Source organism: Stegodyphus dumicola, chromosome 9 (genome assembly GCF_044657685.1).
Source record: "Stegodyphus dumicola isolate Sdum_Otavi_A_Nest chromosome 9, ASM4465768v1".
NCBI lineage: Eukaryota > Metazoa > Arthropoda > Arachnida > Araneae > Eresidae > Stegodyphus > Stegodyphus dumicola.
The window spans coordinates 189175554-189194628 of NC_140776.1; the positions used below are offsets into that span (position 1 = coordinate 189175554).

General features: G+C 32.7%; 1 protein-coding gene across 17 annotated transcripts in view; it reads right to left on the reverse strand.

Moving 5' to 3' along the window:
* The window catches only part of LOC146995590 (inositol polyphosphate-5-phosphatase A-like), a 214360-nt gene that overhangs the window by 96325 nt on the left and 98960 nt on the right, over positions 1 to 19075 (reverse strand). For 9 of the 17 annotated variants that reach the window (XR_015043160.1, XR_015043161.1, XR_015043159.1 and 6 more), the window contains exons 1-2: positions 12057 to 12211; positions 9547 to 9660 (exon numbers count right to left, since the gene is read on the reverse strand). Coding sequence is in view for 14 of the 17 variants with exons in the window: in XM_085824475.1 (XP_085680601.1) it covers positions 9547 to 9660; positions 12057 to 12112 (170 nt within the window). In the remaining 3 variants the exon portion in view is untranslated. The other 8 variants (XM_085824465.1, XM_085824470.1, XM_085824463.1 and 5 more) reach the window with 4 other exon arrangements.

A 19075-nucleotide genomic window follows, 5' to 3' on the forward strand; every position in this document is an offset into this window, starting at 1 on the left:
AAATAAACAATCTCGTTGTTAGGCGACATGTGCACCACGTTATTTTCACTTTTGCGATAAATGCCTATCGATGTGGTGTTCATGTCGCATGCGGTTTGAGACAAAAGCATCTCGACATGCGTGGCATGTCTTTTTAGCGCAAGTGGTTAATGTGTTTCAGTTCTAGCTTAAGTCAAATTACATTACACAAAATTCTGAATTATTCCCGCAATCAAACATATTTCAAGACATCATATGTTTTCCACAAGAAAATAAATATCCCAAATTCTGTTCTTTTGATTCTATAGAAACATGTTAAACACATTTATAATGGCTATTAGAAAAATCTGTATTTATTATAAAGTCATATATTAAAATCTAATAGCAGTGTTCAAACAGCAAAATGTAAAGATTTCGTCCACTTAACAATTTTTCACGTAATGTATGAAATCAAAAAATTCAAGCAAGTACTACAATAAACTAACTTTACAACTCCCATTTATGCATAATAAATTGCCATATTTTATATCCATTTAAGCAGATATTCTTCTATATAATTAATCATGATTTTGACAAGGCTGTGAAGAATAAATTATTAGGCATTTAAGTTTAAATACCAGTTACATTTTTAAATAAGATCAAATTCTCATCAACTCTATTTCTAGAATGTTAAATAATTCAAATTAAAAGGCAAATTGCTTTATATACAATTGTGTTTTCTCAAAACTTTTGCCTTCTCAAGATTTAGAAAACCCTGAATTAGTAATTTATTTCTCAAGAATCTCATGCTTTTAACAAATTGCTTCAGTTAAAAACTAAACAAATCTGCACTGATGTATGTAATAATACATAGCACTAGAAACATAGTAACAGTAATAATATAACAGCAATGCTTCAAATGTTGATAACTTTTTAAATGATAGCAGGTTAAATAAATTTAAAACAAAGATTTTATGCTTTACTTTCTTGCAGCCCTTTAAAAACTGAGTAACAGTGAGATCAGGTGAAAGATAAATTAATCTTATTCTTCATGCGATAATAACACTTGTCAAGCTGTATGGATAAAAATACGCCATAGCATAAGGCAAGCGTCCAAATTTTTGGACAAACTCTGCTTAAGACATTCCTAACATTTACAGAGAAATATGCTTAAAAATAATAGGAAAGGGTGAAGTGCACAAAAAATCGTAGAATACAGAAACAGAAAATATTATTATATTTTACATTTATTCAATCAGTAGTTATATTACAAATATATAACAAGTTATGTTTTTCAGTTGCTGACAATTTTTACATAAAGCGTCTATTGCTTTATCTGCTAAACAGGTCCTGTGTTTAGATACAAAAATTCCAGAAATGGAAAAAATTTTCACATTTTGTGTTGACATTAATTTTATCCACTATGGTGTATTTCTCAGCATTTTCAAATCTCACAGTCATCTACAATATGTTTCTGGTATAGAGGAATGGTAAGTCTGCACTGATGTATGTAATAATACATAGCACTAGAAACATAGTAACAGTAATAATATAACAGCAATGCTTCAAATGTTGATAACTTTTTAAATGATAGCAGGTTAAATAAATTTAAAACAAAGATTTTATGCTTTACTTTCTTGCAGCCCTTTAAAAACTGAGTAACAGTGAGATCAGGTGAAAGATAAATTAATCTTATTCTTCATGCGATAATAACACTTGTCAAGCTGTATGGATAAAAATACGCCATAGCATAAGGCAAGCGTCCAAATTTTTGGACAAACTCTGCTTAAGACATTCCTAACATTTACAGAGAAATATGCTTAAAAATAATAGGAAAGGGTGAAGTGCACAAAAAATCGTAGAATACAGAAACAGAAAATATTATTATATTTTACATTTATTCAATCAGTAGTTATATTACAAATATATAACAAGTTATGTTTTTCAGTTGCTGACAATTTTTACATAAAGCGTCTATTGCTTTATCTGCTAAACAGGTCCTGTGTTTAGATACAAAAATTCCAGAAATGGAAAAAATTTTCACATTTTGTGTTGACATTAATTTTATCCACTATGGTGTATTTCTCAGCATTTTCAAATCTCACAGTCATCTACAATATGTTTCTGGTATAGAGGAATGGTAAGTCTGCACTGATGTATGTAATAATACATAGCACTAGAAACATAGTAACAGTAATAATATAACAGCAATGCTTCAAATGTTGATAACTTTTTAAATGATAGCAGGTTAAATAAATTTAAAACAAAGATTTTATGCTTTACTTTCTTGCAGCCCTTTAAAAACTGAGTAACAGTGAGATCAGGTGAAAGATAAATTAATCTTATTCTTCATGCGATAATAACACTTGTCAAGCTGTATGGATAAAAATACGCCATAGCATAAGGCAAGCGTCCAAATTTTTGGACAAACTCTGCTTAAGACATTCCTAACATTTACAGAGAAATATGCTTAAAAATAATAGGAAAGGGTGAAGTGCACAAAAAATCGTAGAATACAGAAACAGAAAATATTATTATATTTTACATTTATTCAATCAGTAGTTATATTACAAATATATAACAAGTTATGTTTTTCAGTTGCTGACAATTTTTACATAAAGCGTCTATTGCTTTATCTGCTAAACAGGTCCTGTGTTTAGATACAAAAATTCCAGAAATGGAAAAAATTTTCACATTTTGTGTTGACATTAATTTTATCCACTATGGTGTATTTCTCAGCATTTTCAAATCTCACAGTCATCTACAATATGTTTCTGGTATAGAGGAATGGTAAGTCTGCACTGATGTATGTAATAATACATAGCACTAGAAACATAGTAACAGTAATAATATAACAGCAATGCTTCAAATGTTGATAACTTTTTAAATGATAGCAGGTTAAATAAATTTAAAACAAAGATTTTATGCTTTACTTTCTTGCAGCCCTTTAAAAACTGAGTAACAGTGAGATCAGGTGAAAGATAATCTTATTCTTCATGCGATAATAACACTTGTCAAGCTGTATGGATAAAAATACGCCATAGCATAAGGCAAGCGTCCAAATTTTTGGACAAACTCTGCTTAAGACATTCCTAACATTTACAGAGAAATATGCTTAAAAATAATAGGAAAGGGTGAAGTGCACAAAAAATCGTAGAATACAGAAACAGAAAATATTATTATATTTTACATTTATTCAATCAGTAGTTATATTACAAATATATAACAAGTTATGTTTTTCAGTTGCTGACAATTTTTACATAAAGCGTCTATTGCTTTATCTGCTAAACAGGTCCTGTGTTTAGATACAAAAATTCCAGAAATGGAAAAAATTTTCACATTTTGTGTTGACATTAATTTTATCCACTATGGTGTATTTCTCAGCATTTTCAAATCTCACAGTCATCTACAATATGTTTCTGGTATAGAAAGCTTCTCTAACTTCCCTACCCATACACTGACATCTACATCAAAAACAAACCCTTGCAGTCTTAATAAAACTCTGCAGCAGCATAAATATTATAACACTAACAAATATTTATACAAAAAGCAACCTCAAGAGATGTAACTAGGCAACTGGTAGGTGTGTGAAATTTTATTTTACACTTCATCAGCACCTTCTCCAAAATCCTGGATAGATATGATTGCATTCAGCCGCAATACAAATCTTGCTTTTTAAAGCAATTTATGGTTATGCTTAATGTTATATCATTCTCTGAAGCTCATTCAAATCTCACATCATCAAAAAGTCTGAGCATAAATAAGAAAATCTTAGATTTCCTTCCTACATCATTCAGTATTTTTTCGATATTTTATTTTTAAGTACCGTAATTTCCGGAAGAAACGCTGCAGCGTTTACGTGTTTAAAACTTAAATTTTCAGCGTGTGCGGCATTTCTACCCATGCGGCGTTTAGGTGTACTAAATATAAAATATTTCCTATGATGGTCATTGTACATAGTTTGGATGGCCTTGTCATTGTGCATAGACTGGTGCTGTTCCCACACAAAAGACCACTCAGTTGATTTTTGCGAACGTTATTTTGTTTACCTTCTTTCCCTTGAACGGATCTACATGCCTTATTCACCCTAAATAAGATCTCAGAAAAATAACATTCTTCCCCCTTTCAAATCAACCATCTCATCAGTTTGAATAGTCTCTCTCCTCTGCCATTCGATGAATCTTCCAGTACCCATCCTCTCCCCACCCCTGCCTTTTCTGCAATTTTTTTCAAAGGTGGATACAACTCCACCTGGCCTTGCAATAATGAACTCTGACATATTTCCCCTTCAGCATGAATCAATTTTTCTTGGCATTCTGCCAGATACAGATCCCATCAGTTTGGGTACAAGTACTTGTTGGATAGTTTTTAAGTAAGAAGAGAGTGGAAAATTTGTGAAAATGTCACCTAAACGGCACAGAAGCTATACTGCTGGTTTTAAGCTTAATGTAATTTCACGTGCTGAGCAAATTGGAAATCGAGCAACAGCTCGAGAGTTTGAAGTTGACGAGAGTTGTATTCGACGTTGGAAGACTGAAAAAGAACTTTAAAATATGCCACAACAGAAACGAGCGTAAGAAGTGATACTGTAAAGTGGCCGAATCTAGAGGACGACCTTGAAAACTGGAAAAAGGAGCAACGAGGAAAGGGAATGTAAAAGCTGTAAAAATTCGCTTACAAGCAAAATTTATAGCAAAACGAATGAATATAATGATTTCAAAGGAGGTGTAGCAGATTTATGAAAAGAAAAAATATTTCTGTGCCTACTAGAACAACAGTCGGGCAACAATTACCAATGGACTGGCAGGATAAAAAGGCATCTTTTCTAAAAATATGTGACAGATATTATTGACAAAAAAAAACTTCTTCGGTCACAGATGGATGAAACGCCATTAGCTTTCAACTCTCCTGCAAACAGAAGTGTTGATGAAACTGGTGCAAAAACCGTATCTGTGCTTACGACGGGGCATGAAATAACGTCATTTACATGTGTGTTAGAATGTGCCACAAACGGTGACAAGCTAAAGCCGATGATCATTTTTAAACAAAAGACTATTCCGAAGAGAGATTTTCCTAATGACGTAATTATTTGTGCAAACGAGAACGGCTGAATGTTCGAAACAATCATGCATGAGCGGCTACAAAAAGTTTGGCAGTGTCGTATGGGATCTTTTTTCCAACCAAAAGGGTTATTGATAATGGATTCCATGGGTGCTCATTTACTTGAGTCAATGAAAACCAGATGTCAAAAATTGTCTACGACTGAAGCAATAATTCCTGATGGTTTGACAAAAATCTTACAACAGTTAGATTTATCAGGTAATAAATCCTTCAAAGCTGAAGTCCGAAAGCGGTGGGAGTGTTGGATGAGTGAAGGATTGCATACGTATACCAAAAGCGATAAAATGTGTAGAGCATCTTATGAAGAAGTTGCAAAGTGGGTAGGAAGTGCGTGGAAATCGGTAAAAACATTGTCAATAATAGCAAGGTTCAAAGAAGCTGAAATTATATCCTTAGATAAACAGACTGTAAACCAAGAGGATGAATGTGATGATCTGGAAGACTTGGACTTACCATGCTGTTTGGTATTCAGTTACTAGTATTTAAAAAAAAAAAATTAATGAAATTTAAAAGCCAGGCCAATGATGCATGATCCCATGTGGAGCAGGAATTTTCTGCTGCAGAGACAATAATGGAAATGTCTTATGGCCTTAACTATGGCAAGCAACTCTTTCCTGGTCACACAGTAATTATTCTCCTGTTTAGATAACTACTTGCTCTATTAGGTCCCAAAATGTTTTCGGCTGTTAATTTCTTGGGACAAAACAGTACCGATACTTTCATTGCTTGCATTTGTGTTGCGAATAAATGGTTTGTTGAGCTGAGAATATGTGTTAGGATTGGAACAGATGTTAGAACCTCCTTCAGGTTGTTAAATGTATCCTCACATTTTTTTGTCCCCGGAAACTTTTGCTTGCTGTCTGTCAGCTTGTGAAGCGGTCTTGCGATATACGAATAGTCCTTCACAAATCTCCTATAGTAGATGCAAAGACCCAGGAAACTTCTCAGCTGATGCACATTTTCGGGGTGTCTCTAACCTTCAACTGCTGAAACATTTTCTGGATCCGTACTCACACTTTCGGCAGAGATGACACGTCCAAAGTAAGTCATTTCTAGTTTGAATAATTTGCATTTGGCGGGACTCAACTTTAGACAGGCTTCCTTCACTTTCTGAAATACCTTTCTAAGATTTTCTAAATGTTCTTCAAAACTCTTCCCGACGATGATGATCATCCAGGTATATCAGACAAGCATCACATGAAAGACCTCTCAGCACAGTCTCCATGAGGCATTTGAATGTCGCTAACGCATTACATAATCCAAGCGGTGTCCAAGAATATCATCAATTCTAGGAAGAAGGCAGCTGTATTTCTTCGCAACTTCGTTTAACTGGAGATAGTCAACACAAAATCTGGTTGAACCATCTTTCTTTCTGATGAGGACGATGGGAGATGCTCATGCACTTACTGAAGGCTCAATGAATTCGCTTTCTTGCATGTCCTTTAAAAGTGCTCTTACCTCTTCCTATTCAGCAATTGGTAGACGTCTTGGATGTTGCTTGATTTGTGGATGATCCCTGATATCAATTCTATGCTGTGTCAAATTGGTTCGACCCACATCAGAAGATATCTTGAAATTCTTGAATGACATGGTCGGCAGTACTCCTCTGTTCATCGCTTAATTTTACATTCTACAGTAACTCCAATGTCATGTTCTCTGAAGATGCGGATTCTGGAGAGTTACTGTTCCATTTAATGCTGATCACTGGAGTACATTCTACAACCACTTCATCTTTCCTAACAACTCTTGCCTTATCAGTTACATTGGCAAATCTCACTGGGACAACAGTTCTCGACAGGTTGACGAGTGCTGGGGCTACTAGTACCTATTTCGGGGTGTTACAGTTCTTTTCCACAATGCACAGAATGAGAGACCATAACTTTGTAACTTAGATTTTTCTAGTTATTTTGTTCACATATGATTTGTTTATATAGATACTTATTTATTGCATTGATTAATTAGATTTTGAGAAATACTTTTGGATAATATTGAAAAGGCTAAGGCAAAGCGAATGAAAATAAAGAACCAAGAGCCTTTAAATATAAAAATGAAAAAACAAGATTTCTACAAGGCCTTTCAAGAAATAGAGAAATATGACTGCGCTTGCAAGACACCTCTTTTGGAACTTATAAAAATCTATCCTGAAAAGTTAAAAGAAGTAGTCCTAACAGTAACAGTCTTCTTCCTACTCAAGTTAGTGTGGAAAGACTCTTCTCAGCTCTCAAGTTTATCAAATCGGATCTAAAAGTCTCATGTCCAGAAATTAATCCATGAACCATTATGCAGTCCAGAAATAATTGTCACTGTTTTTGGAATACAGAGGGAAAATACGCAATAAGTTCTGAATAAGCAACATCATCAGCTTTATGCGAGTCATACGTTATGGACTGATCTATAAATAATGCAGTCCAGAAATAATTATTACTATTTTTGGAATATAGAGACGAAATGCCCAAATTAAAAATGAGGAATTAAGGGGTTACTGATAATTTAAATTATAATTTTGAATTACATACTTTTTTATCTTATCCATATTATTAAAATATGTCTATTTTTATTTGCTTATAACATTATCTCCTCCAGAATGACAGGGAGTTGAATTTTGTAAAAAGTACTGTTGGATTCCAAAAATTCGTGAGAAGCCATTTTGACCATTCTCATCTTCGTACGACTTTAATAGCCAAGATATTAATTAAAAACTCTGAAAATGCTAATTTTCACTTTCATTTTCCCAAATGCTAACAATCTCGCATGCTGGAGATGCAAATTTTTTATTAACAAACTCTATGATTTTAATGATTTGAAAGCGAGCAGTGGCCATACTTTTCGAAATAAAACAGATTTTAAAGTTTTATGCCAAACATTAAACACATTATTATTATATAAGGCATTGAAGAATTAATTCTGACATTGAAGAAAGCAGAATATTGCATGTGACATAACAGCATGTCAAAAATGTTTCGTTAATATCAACATTTAAAATAAATAGCAGCTGCTAAGCAACTTTTTTGTTCTGGGTTAGGATAATTGACATGATATGTTATTGCCACATTAATTATTTTGATATTGAGAAAAAGTTGTTACATTACATTAAATTTAAATCATGATGTCATACGTATATACTATGTATTAACTTAAAGTGTCAAAAGTTTTGGCCCCCCAAAAAATATTTACCATTTGGTTGTTGCTTGGAGAGACTGAAATACAGTCAAAAGTCGTTAATCCGGACTCGTCGGGACTTTGGCGATTCCAGATTATCGATTTTTCCGGAATATAGATCATCAGTTTAAATCTGGTAAGATGGCATGCAGAAATTATAAAATTAAAAATATGAAACCGTAATTTATGAAATAAAGAACAATTATGATCTAAAGGGTATCAAAATTTACAAAAAAAAAAAAAAAAAAAAAAAAAAAAAGCTTAATATTTATTTGTTTACTTCATTAAACATTTCTTTCAATGTAAGTTGTTTAAGTTGCTTCATTTTTTATGTGATAATACATTCTCTTTAATTCTTTAAACAGACATAATTTCTTGTTCAGTTACAAAGTTCCGCTGTTCAAGTCCTATAATTGCTGTGTCGAGAATACCGACAAATTTATCAATTGAAATTTTTTTGTTTTCAATAACCTCTGTCACTTTCTTCGCTGTCGGAAGCGAATTATAATGACGAGGAATTTGATTTAAATCATATCAAAGATGGAGTACATCGAGATGAAATACTACATTTAATAAGGAATTATAAGCCAAATAAAATAAAAACATCTGCCCTGAAGATAAGGATAGTGCTGACAGATCAACTTCCAATTCATTGCGTGGCGCCGCAGCGTTAAAGATAAACAAAGTTTAGATAAACAAACATTAAAGTTTAGATAAACAAAGGATATGCCTTTATCCAGTTTTTGTAGCAATTCCACTTTTTGTTTAATGAACTTTGAAACATACTTTCGCTTTGTAGATCATTTACATATTAATAAATATATATCAGAAATTCTATTTGACATAATCGAAAGTTCAAGCTTACTTTTATAAATTTGCTCTAACAGTCTGCAAAAAATAATAAGCCGGATCCAATTCGAAGATTGAGGAACAACGCAATCTGCAACATTAACTGAAATAGATAATTAAATAATTTTAGCTTAGCTTATACCGTCCGTTATACATTAAACGTGCACTCGTAAACGTATTTTGCGCACGCGCACAAGCATATTCTCAGCCGTAAAGGCCTTACGTCAACCCGACGCATGCGCAGAAAGTTTGAAGCTTTGAGGTCCGGATTATAGATCATTCTGGATTATGGGTGTGCGAATTAACGACTTTTGACTGTAATTTTTATCACATTGAAATGTTTTTATACACTTTTCTTCAGCTGAACATAGAACTTAGAAATTTTGCTTTGGCTGTAGCCCGCTAATACATATATGTATAAGATGTACTAGAAATCTTCCTGGCTCAGCTAAAACATACCTATTTGGAGGAACTTCTTCATCGTTGTTGTCATGAGGATCATCTTCACTTGTCCAATCTTCATTAAACTCAATTCCAGGCCAAAAATCCAAAATTTCTGTTAAATCAGCCATTCTATCAAATTAAAAAAAAAAAAAAAAGGATTCCTCAGAGAGAAAAAAAAAATCAGAGCAACAAAAATCACTGTTTAATGCTGAAAATATACAGAAAGAAAAGTACTTTTTTAAAGAATTAAATGAATTAAAAAGCTAAACAATATCTGGTTTTTCATTTTAATTATAGCAAAGCTAAGTCTACCTGCTAAGGAAGGAATAAGGGAAACTGAATCCTATCTCATACACTCAATTAGCCTTAATTAATATCTGAAAGCCTCCGGCAGTACAGAGGATATTTTTTATTTTCACTTTTGTGAATTTATATGGCGACGGCAGTATACAGATTCTTTGGGATGTTAAGGAATTCTATGCGCTACTAGACACAGAAATTTCTAAATAAGTAAGTCGATATTTCCTTTTTGTTACTGTACATATTAGACATCATGTATTTCTATTTTCATGTTATTTCCTTGTTTTATTTTGATTTAAAATGCAGTTTATTGAGTTTATAAATTTTTTATGTTTTGGATGTTATTTTACTTGGAAATAGGAACAGTGCCAACAAATCAGCAAATTTTTTTTTGCCTGAAATAGAAATATATTTTTTAAGCCCTACCTTAGCACATTTTAATATTAAAAAGTGAGTCATCAGCGAGATATGAAACAATGTGTTACTATGTTATTAACGTGTAATACAGACAGAAAAATTAAGACTCCATTAGTCATCGGTGCAAGTAGAAAATCTCGTTGTCCGAAGGGTGCCTATTATAGCAATAAAAATGCTTGGATGACAAGAAGGATTTTTAGAGATTTACTTATGAAGTGGGAAAAAGAACTTCAGTAAGAAAAAGTGGTACACTTGTCAGATAACTGCACTGCCCATCCATATGATCTCTCACTGAAGAATATAAAATTAGTTTTCCTTCCTCCTATTACAATTTTCATTCTGATCAGGATGTTATATAAGCATTGAAGACCCATTACAGGAAGGAAGTGGTTTAAAATGTTATTAATGAAATTGGTACTCTTCTGTTATCCAATCCAGATTTATGTATGTATGCACAATATGTGTATACACACATACATATATATACATACATGTGTATGTGTGTATAGACAAATACATACATATATACATACATGAACACATTCATACATACATCTCTCAATCTGGTCCTGATAACAGAAAAGTACCATGAAATTGATATGGCTGACACAGTTTGTTCTTCTAGAGAAGCTGTTAAGTCGATTTCTCTTTTAGATGCTATGCATGTTATTTTAAATGCATGGGATGAAGTAACTCCCAATTGATTTCAAATTGCTTTAAAAAAGTCAGCTTTCATCCAAAGCAAATTCCTGGAAACTCTCGAGATGTGCCAGAAGACAAGGGTGGCGATGAAGAAATGCATGATGAGACCTGCCAAAAAAATATCAGGCTGTGAAAAGAGTGATGCAGAGATCATCAAAGTTATCAGGGAAAACAAAGGAATCAGTGAAAATGAAAGTGAGTTGGAAGATGAAATTCCAGTCCTGTACCAACAGCAGCAGTCTCGACAAAGCCATTAACAATTTTTAGAAAAACACTTGAACTTACAAGTGGAGATACAGAAAGTTACTAGGAAAGTCATGTCTTGGGGAACACCCTTGAAATGCTACTAACAAAAAAATATGCAACATGCTCAAATGGCTAAATTTTTAAATGGCTCTGGGTTAAAATTTACTCTACAGTACCCCTTGGCGAATCATTTCTTTTTTGACGCCAAGATCTTCGTCAGGAAGGATCTATGGTGATTTCCTGTTATGTTTTACCACCAATCCTCGAATTCCATATCACAGATTATGTTCTTACTGCATTAATATAAATATTAACAAGACATAGTGCACAATAAAAATTAAGCTTTATTTAGGAACTTCGCGCACACTGCCCGACAGCCTGCCTCTTTCGCTCTGCTCGCTACTCGTAAGAAACTTCTCCTCTAGGGTTGCCACACTTATCGGAGGGCGCAAGGCGCGCTCCTTATCGCCATCACCACAGATCTACACCAATTTCAAGATGGTGCCGATCTTTCCCCCCACTACACAAAACCAAAACAAGAAGTCAAAGACTTACACAAACTCGGTGTCCATGTACACATCAACCTATTTTAACTTTGGAAAAAAAAAAAAAAAAAAATCAGAGAATTGCACAAACCAGGCATTTCACACTGCCTTAACTTTGTCCATGAACACATCGACCTATTTTCACTTAAAGTTAAAACTATCATGTTGACCAGAAAAAATTTGCCGCTGCGTTAACTCACAGAGATGAACAAATAACCGAAAATGCATATTTCCTAACATTAAACAACAAATCTTTTAACAAAAATTAACATACGGAGACGAATAAATAAATGAAACGTCAATTTTTTAACATACCTTTTTATCATGAGCATACTTTCAAGCTTCCCACCACCATCTTCTCCATCTTCCATGTAAGCAATTCAATTAAATTTTTGGTTGTTTCGGCTATCTGCTGTTAATGGTGGATAAATACACATAATAGAACCCAAACCATCAACATTCATCCTCTTACTTACCTCAGACATATTCAAATGATGGTACCCACATCAAAATACAACACTAATGCACGTGCAACTGAACACATCAATTGAAAAGAATGGTAAGTATAAAAAAATCCCGGTCCATACTGAAGTAATACTATTACAAAAAATAGCCAAAATCTCAATTTATCACAACACATTTGGTGATATTCGCAGAAAAACGACTTCTTAACGATTAAAAAAAAAAAAAAAAAAAAAAAAAAAAAAAAAAAAAAAAATTCTCCAAGGCAAGTTTTGCCAACATTATCAACATTACGGTTACCAACATTGGGGTTTTTAGATTTCACGAACAACCAATACTACTTTCTGATGTTTCCAGAAACCAAGGGATACCGTACGGTAAAGACCAGCTTGATGTCTGATTATACTTACATAATGTATCGATCAGTGTAATGTTGAAATTTACAGTTTTTCTGAATTGAAATATTTTTTTGTCATCTACAGAAAAATAATGAAGATTTTATAAAAAAGTGTTCAACTGTAGCTCACACATTAAACACCAAATCAAAATAGAGTACGAACTGATGGCAAAAATAAAATCGAAATAGAGTATGAATTGAGAAATTTTCAAGTAGTGAATGAAAGCTTTTACTGATCAAAGTACTTTAAATCCGGATAAACTTGGTAATGTACTGTAGATCGAAATAAAATTAAATTAGAAGTAAATATTAATTGATTAAACAGAGCTTGAACCCTGATGTAAACATCTACAAATATCTCCATTAGATTAAGATAATTCAGATCAGATGATGTTTAATAAAATTAATAAAAAATACAATTCAAGTATAATAAAATTTAATAAGAAAAATTATTCTGAAAATCACTAAAGGTGAAAAGATCGAATTAGCACAATTTAAGTTTAATTCATTCAATGAAATTTATTCATTTCTGGGAAAAATGTTCCTTAATAAAGGCTAAAAACTGAAAACTGGGAGATTTGGTAATATACCAGGAGACCAGAAGAAAAACCACAGTTGGGAGCTGTGGTTTATGAATATAAAAAACTATTTTTATTCAAATCCTGGTTGTACATCAACATTTTCTGTACTTTTTGTTGTTTAATTTATAAAGCAAGTTAAGAAATCTAAATAAATATACATATGCATTTTTCAAGTACTGAAAAGGAAGGGCATGATGAGAATGATCTTCTAGCAATGACGAAAGGGGTGGAATAGGGCAAAATAGGTTGAGAACCACAATGTTAGATCTTTTATGTACTAGTAAAAAAAAAAGGCTAATCTTTGAAATATAGTAACAGGTAGTTTGGCGACATTTTGGTAAGGCGATTGTTGTACCTCTCACATACAACGAGAATAAGTCTGGCAACAGCTGCAGGAAGAAAAACTTGGCAGTGCTGGAATGGCAACAGCGGATGATATTCTATAGATTTTAATATTTTGATTTTGAGTCGATGTTTTTTGCATCTTTTGCGATACTATTACGTTATAACATTTGAGTTTTGGGTGAATGAAATGGAATCCGCTGTCCCGCTACGGATATTAGTAAAATATATTTAGAAAATTAGCTGCATTGGAAAGGATGAAACCTTGTGTTTGAATTAGCGGTATTTTTCCTGCTAAAGTTGCGTCGAGTTCAGAATATTATGCCAGGCTTATTCACGCTGGCGCAGATAAGTTCAAATTTTGTTTATTGTATTTATAGTGTATAACTTGCAAATATATGAATAGAATTCTATTAAATAAACATTTAAAATTCTGGAATGATGTTTCAAATTTTAGATGTAGAGTATTCAAATTGCTATGTCGGAGCCAGTGGCAGTCAGGTGCAAAATAAAATTGTTTTTGCTCCACGACATAACAGCGATAAAAGTTACTAGCTAGGACTTTAGTAGTCTACATGGATAAAGTCAAGAGTGTGCGCAATGCCATTTTTGTGCAATTCTGGGATGCTTTTTTAAGTGAAAGTTGGTTGACGCGCACATGGATGATACCGTGTATGTGCAATTCTTAATAACGCGGCAAGCAGTTTGCGATTCTGCACTTTCTCCCAATTTCGCACCTAATCTTCGTCATGATTAAGCATTTGGTACAACTCTAACATACGCCCTAATTTCACCAAATGTGGCGATATGTGTTCTGCGATGGTTTTTGGCGCGATTTCGTGTTCTATGGCAACCCTGTTGACGTTAAAAAATCTTTCGCTGGAGCTCGTTGGTTCGCCTCTGTGTCTGAGAAGATGGGAGGGAAAGATAAAATGGTAGTTGTTGAATTGAAGTTCGGCAAAAGGAAATATGATTGTGGCTATCCTGTTGAGGGGTAGTGGGTATTTGGAAGTGTGGAAAGACGGTCTGGGAGATTATTTTTAATGGCACTGCATAATAGAAGTAGGGATTTGTGATTTTATTTATTTGTGAACAATAGTATAAATTTTCTGGATAGTGTGTCTGGCTGTCATGTAAATACGATAGTGATTACGTGGCGGCATGTTAAAGGCGGTATGAAATTTATATTTCTGCTATTCGAAAACGCATTAATTCATGGTAAGTGCATTTTATTTTATCCTTGTTCTTATTTTGTAGAATGTTATGTTCATTGGTACTTTAGTATGAATTACTGTCGTTATCGTTGTTTTTTTAAATTGTTTGAAATTTATTTTAGTTTATTTTGTTGTTTAGTGTCTAGACTGTACAATTCGTAGATGTTTTTTAAAGTTGAAACAGAACTCTGTGTACATGGTATTATTTGAAATTTATTGTTGTTATGTTATTTTATTAAAGCGAGGAGTGCGTAGATCGTAGATTCCTTCCTTGCCTAAATTGTGCAATTCGTAGAATTTTTTTTAAGTTTAAACAGGATGCTGTGTACATGGTATTCTTTGAAATTTATTGTTGTTATGTTAATTTATTAAAGCGAGGTCTGCGTAGTTTGTAGATTCGTTCGTTGCCTACATTGTGCAATTCGTAGATTTTTTTTAAGTTAAAACATGTCGCTGTGTACATGGATTCTTGTCAAATATTTTTGGTTAGAAACTTTACGTTTTTGCTATCTAAATTTTTTGTTTCAGATTTTTAGCTAAATTGTGTGTTCAAAACGTAGTTTTTGCATGTGCGAAAACCGCGTTTTTGGAGACATTTTAGGCTAAAAGTTCAAAATGTAGACAACAAATTTAGATAGTAATATGGCAGCGTGAAGGGCGAGAAATTTGGCGACTTGAGGGCGCATATCAGAGTAGTTCCAAGCATTTTTGTTCCATAAAAGTTCTAGTATAAGCGTAATTCGGCTAGCAGATTGTTGGAAAAAATGTTGAGTAAAAAAAAAAAAAAAAAAAAAATGCCTTTACTTCGTGAAAACAAAACTAGCAGGTTGCTGTAGCAGGGTTGGTTGCCAAATTTTTGCCAAAAAATTGCCAATTTGCCATAATCCAAAGATTAATTTAAAAAAAAAAATAAATAAAAAAGAAGTTTGAAGCTTTCCGGGGCATTCAATTATTATTAAATGAAATTTGTTTACATCTAATTAGAATTTCGAAACACTTCTGCAAAGAACCAAGCAAATGTAAACATCGGGAACTTTGGCGATAATAGTTCAAACCTGGTAATCCGGCGGATTCAACCTATTCGCTTGTATGAAGGTTGCAGCCATTCCTCTAACATTCATTTTGTTGAATTATCACCCTCGTTGTTCGCATTTGCGGATTTAAATTATTCTTCACTTATTTATAATTATTTTTTCGTATTTTCACGTTATATTTTATGAACTTTTCCAAAATAGATGGAAATACTTTCATATAATTAAGGAAGTTTTCGGTGACAGATGCTAGTTCGTAGAAGAAAATATGGCGGGAGGGGGGTTAATGATAATTGGTAACACGGCTGTTAACGTAGCATTAAGCAAGCAGAATGAGGTTTCCAACCAATAAAATATTTTGACTTCATAGGCCGCCAAAATATGCATTTAAAATAATTAATTAATGCTTTTATTATTGGTTATGGTCATCTAAAATAACGAGAAAAACAGTATTTATGTCCTAAAACTTTAACCAGATAATATATTGTTAAAGCTTTTCCAACAATAACATTTGAGAAGATTTCAGGTGTGACACACAATTAGATGATTAAATTGAAATAAAAAGTATTACTGATTCTCTAAAATGACAGAATAGTTTTATGGATCCCCAAAGTCATCAAAATTAGCAAACCACTACTTGTGTAATGAATCCAAGTGCAAATGACTCTTCAAAAGTAATAAAATGTACAATTTTCTAGTTTTATTAACAATGCTACCGAATAGAATTTCAGTACTCCTGAAGATTATTGGTACTGTCAAATATACTATGAAAGACAGGCAGTTGTTTCAACATAAAATGCTTTAAATTGTTTTGCAAGTAAGGAACTACTCTGATATGCGCCCTCAAGTCGCCAAATATTTTTGGTGAGAAACTTCACGCTGCTATATTACTATCTAAATTTTTTGTCTACATTTTGAACTTTTAGCCTAAAATGTCTCCAAAAACGCGGTTTTCGCACATGCAAAAACTACGTTTTGAACACACAATTTAGCTAAAAATCTGAAACAAAAAATTTAGATAGCAAAAACGTAAAGTTTCTAACCAAAAATATTTGACAAGAATCCATGTACACAGCGACATGTTTTAACTTAAAAAAAATCTACGAATTGCACAATGTAGGCAACGAACGAATCTACAAACTATGCAGACCTCGCTTTAATAAATTAACATAACAACAATAAATTTCAAAGAATACCATGTACACAGCATCCTGTTTAAACTTAAACAAAATTCTACGAATTGCACAATTTAGGCAAGGAAGGAATCTACGATCTACGCACTCCTCGCTTTAATAAAATAACGTAACAACAATAAATTTCAAATAATACCATGCACACAGCGTTCTGTTTCAACTTTAAAAAACATCTACGAATTGCACAGTCTAGACACTAAACAATAAAATAAACTAAAATAAATTTCAAACAATTTAAAAAAACAACAATAACGACAGAAATTCATACTAAAGAACCAATGAACATAGCATTCTACAAAATAAGAACAAGGATAAAATAAAATGCACTTACCATGAATTAATGCGTTTTCGAATAGCAGAAATATAAATTTCATACCGCCTTTAACATGCCGCCACGTGATCACTATCGTATTTACATGACAGCCAGACACACTATCCAGAAAATTTATACTATTGTTCACAAATAAATAAAATCACAAATCCCTACTTCTATCATGCACTGCCATTAAAAATAACCTCCCAGACCCTCTTTCCACACTTCGAAATACCCACTACCCCTCAACAGGATAGCCACAATGATATTTCCTTTTGCCGAACTTCCAATTCAACAACTACCATTTTATGTTTCCCTCCCATCTTCTCAGACACAGAGGCGAATCAACGAGCTCCAGCGAAAGATTTTTCAACGTCAACAGGGTTGCCATAGAACACGCAATCGCGCCAAAAACCAGCGTAGAACACATATCGCCACATTTGGTGAAATTAGGGCATATATTAGTGTTGTACCGCTAGTAAATTAAAAAAAAAATAATACTGAAAAACTGTTTATGTAAAATGGATGTATTAAAAGTCATGCATTCAGTAATTTATTACAGGCACATAGCTCTTATTGAACTAACATTGTCACTGAATGATTGTTTGGAATCCACATTTCTTGTTGCCTGAAACCTACTTCACCTATTTTAGAATAATGTAAATATGCAGTTGTGGCCACTCCTGATTGATTATATACGTCTATTGTATTTATACCTATTACTATACTAATTATCAGATACAATTTTGAGAATATCAACAAGCAAAACACTTAAAAAAAAAAAAAAAAAAAAAAAAAAAAAAAAAAAAAAAACACTTGTAGAAATATTAGTATTCTATATGAATTATGGAAAGTACATGTAATGAATAATACTGTGACCAAACACTTAAAAAAAAAAAGAATAGATTTAGAAAAGAATAGTATTTCCTACCTTGATACTTGAGAAAGCAATCCTGCCACACAACACACAGTTAACTTTTTATTACATGATATTACATATTACATATTTAGTCTTACGAGTAATTCAGAGGGCTGAATAGTGGTAGTTAAATCTCGGCTCAAATCCTGAAAAATGAGCTGGCTGTGCAGGTTATTTTTTTTCGCATGTGTTTTGTGAATTTTGTGACATTTTCATGATTTTCCTTAAGTGATGTAAATATGAGCCTAATTGCCCTAGAAATTATTCACGAAAGCATGACTTTTTCAGCCACCCCTTGCATGCTTTGCATTATGAATTAAATAAACACACAAACCCTTCTTATTCTTAAAATGATAAAGTAATTAAGTTCACATTACATGCAACAAAGCTTTTTAAAAGCTAGGATACTTTCTTTAACAATTACAGTGCTAATTAGTGCTGTACTTCTCAGTTTTATGTGAAACAACATCTCAGTGTCACTGCTTGTGACACATTTGTTTCATGTAAGTCTTCTTATGCAGTCATAAGCATGAAATAAACAAAACAGATGGCATGAAAAACCTAATCCATACACCTTAGTGACTGTTATTTGACATAGTTTTTATGCTGCATCTGTGAACTACACTGTTAGATTTGATTGAGTGAAATTGTGACTAAATTTCAGAAGACTTTGATAAAATTATGGTGCTAAAATTTAAAAGTGAAATTAAAATCAAAGATACATTGAACAGAACAATCAAAACAGAAATGTTCATAAATATATTAATATTGAATGATAAAACAGACATTTAAAATATTCATATAATAAACATATACAATTAGTGCAATTAATATAAATATATGCATTTAAAAATGATCTAACTTGCACCATATTTGCAATTT